The sequence below is a fragment of the Cannabis sativa genome, chromosome 3 (genome assembly GCF_029168945.1).
Source record: "Cannabis sativa cultivar Pink pepper isolate KNU-18-1 chromosome 3, ASM2916894v1, whole genome shotgun sequence".
NCBI lineage: Eukaryota > Viridiplantae > Streptophyta > Magnoliopsida > Rosales > Cannabaceae > Cannabis > Cannabis sativa.
In genome coordinates, this window is record NC_083603.1 from 31,068,197 (window position 1) to 31,070,685 (window position 2,489).

General features: G+C 32.7%; 1 protein-coding gene across 1 annotated transcript; it reads right to left on the reverse strand.

Moving 5' to 3' along the window:
* Positions 1-800: 800 nt before the first annotated feature.
* Positions 801-2,231, reverse strand: LOC133036020 (uncharacterized). Its single transcript, XM_061112488.1, has 2 exons — positions 1,881-2,231; positions 801-1,727 (listed from the first exon to the last, which is right to left on the reverse strand). Exons 1-2 carry the CDS (start codon positions 2,229-2,231, stop codon positions 801-803), a joined length of 1,278 nt encoding a protein of 425 aa, XP_060968471.1.
* Positions 2,232-2,489: the final 258 nt, after the last annotated feature.

Genomic DNA, 2,489 nt, shown 5'->3' on the forward strand with positions numbered 1-2,489 from the left:
TAAGCAAATGACATACCAAAATTTTGTTCAAAGTATATTTCAATCAAGAAAAACCTTTAGGCATGCTAAATACACTCAATTGGACATGTTAAAACATATAAACACATATACTAGCCAAATATGTAAAAATTCATATATTCACTAGTTCAAAGGTATGTCCAAAGTTCACCAAAAATTTGCATAATGACCTATAATCTGAATTTTTCAGCATGTATAGTTCAAGAATGTCAAGACTCAACTAATCAAAACTTTTATTCATAGAAATAGTACGTGACATACAAATTATGCATGTATGCATAAGAGAGTGAACAAGAAGGATCAAAAGCAAGTCAATTAGCCAAACACTTCAAATTTCCTTTTCTTTTCATCTAGGTATCTTAATCTCATCAAAATAAGTAAAATTAATAAGAATGATATTACCGATTCCCAAATTTGTTAATTTGGGTTGTGTTCAAGAATTGACATGCTCTTTTTCTATGCTTTTTGAGACTTGTTGGTAATGTAGGAACTTCGCATTCTTCTTTAAGCATCAACACCCAAGAGCCAACTTTGGTTCCTCTTTATTGATACCTACAAAACAAACTTATATCTTTCTTTTTGGTACCCACATGACTTTGGGTCCTTTGATGTTAGTCTTTAAAACCTTTGGTATCCAAATAGCCTTACCAAAATAGGCATTCTTTTTCACATGGCAATAGGATTTAGTGTGACCATCTTGATTACAATAAGTGCAAATTAAGTTCAAATTACTAGATGACTTGACAAAGAAATTCTTAAGTAATTTTTGTTTCACACTAGTGTTATATCCTATACCACTTTTTGAAAAAAGCACATTTTTGACTCCCAAGCATCATTTCAAAATTTGCTTTTCCTTTTGTAAAATTGTAAACCACCTTGTTTACATCATCAATTTTAGCTTTCAAGTTTACAATATCCTTTTCAAATAAGAAACAACTTTTGCATTGGGTTTCAATCAAAAACTCATTTTCTTTTACTTTCAAAGCCTGAACTTCTTCAAGCAATAAACTTATTTTCTTTCTTTGAGTTGAGTTCTTAGCAAGCAATTTTTCAAAATCAACAAACAAATCATTGAAGGATTTCGATAATTCATCATAAGACATATCAAGTGCATCATCATCACTTTCACTTTCAAAATCACTTGAATGGTTAGGATTACTTACCTTATCATCAATGGCCATAAAGCAAGTGTTGGCTATCTCATGTTGTTCATCTTCGGAACTTTCTTTCTCGCTTTCACTCCAAGTAGCCACCATTGCCCTTCTTCTATTCCTCTTTCTCAAGGGACAATCCGTTTTCATATGACCGGGCTTTTTGCATTCATAGCAAGTAATTTGATCATCTTTTCTGGAGCTCTCCCTTGAGTTACTCCCTTTGTAAAATCTATTTGCATTCTTCTTGAACTTCAAAAACTTCTTAAATTTCTTTGTGAGTAGGGTTATATCCTCCATATCACTATCACCATGCTCACTAGCTTCACTATCATCATGTGAAGTGGATTTGAATGCAATGGTGTTCTTCTTCTTTTTATCGACTTCCTCTTCTTCTTGAGCATTCATGAAAATCTCATGATTCATGAGAGAACCAATGAGCTCTTCCAATGGTAGAGTTGAGAGGTCCTTGGCTTCTTGGATGGCAGCTACTTTGCCTTGGTAGGCTTTGGTGAGACTTCTCAAAATCTTGGTGACCATATCTTTTTGTGTAAGTACCTTGCCAAGAGAGTTCAAACCATTAGTAATAGTTGTGAAACGAGTATACATGTTAGCAATGGTATCATGTTGTAACATCTTGAAATTTTCATATTGAGTAACTAAAAGTTGAATTTTAGTTTCTTTCATGGCACTAGTTCCTTGATGAGTTACTTCTAACATTTTCCACATATCATGAGCTGAGGAGGCTTGCTCAATATTTTTAAATATATCTCTATCTAATCCACATATTAAAGCATACTTAGCCTTAGCATTCTTAGACATCATCTTTTTATCATTTTCATCATATGCATCATATTTCTTTATAGTTTCTACACCATCTACAACATGCATAGGAATGTAAGGACCATAACATACAATATGCCACAAATCATAATCAATGGATTGAAGATAAGTTTCCATTCTAATTTTCCAATAAGGAAAGTCTACCCCATCAAAGAATGGTGCTCTACTTGTGCTTAAACCTTCTAGCATGTTATTGTGTGAATTGCTTGGAAACGACATACTCTTAGATTGAGAAATCTACCCAAAAACAAGAGCCCTTGCTCTGATACCAATTGTTAGCCCAAGATATGTTTCCAAGAGGGGGGGTGAATTGGAAATTTATACTAATTTCGGTAAATCAAAACTTTTAACACAAAATTAAGCAATTAGCCACTTAATCAAATAAAAGCAAGTAATATGGAAAGCAATATATTATGACAAATAATCAAACTTGTAAAATAAAGAGTTTAAGGATTAGAAGATGCAAACTCTCGATTT

What these genes read in the sequence shown, in the direction of transcription:
- LOC133036020 (XM_061112488.1), bottom strand. Translation starts at nt 2,231, where the DNA reads ATGTCGTTTCCAAGCAATTCACACAATAACATGCTAGAAGGTTTAAGC. An exon ending in ATATGTGGAAAATGTTAGAA is followed by an intron (nt 1,728 to 1,880) that starts GTAACTCATCAA and finishes TCTCTTGGCAAG; the next exon opens with GTACTTACACAAAAAGATAT.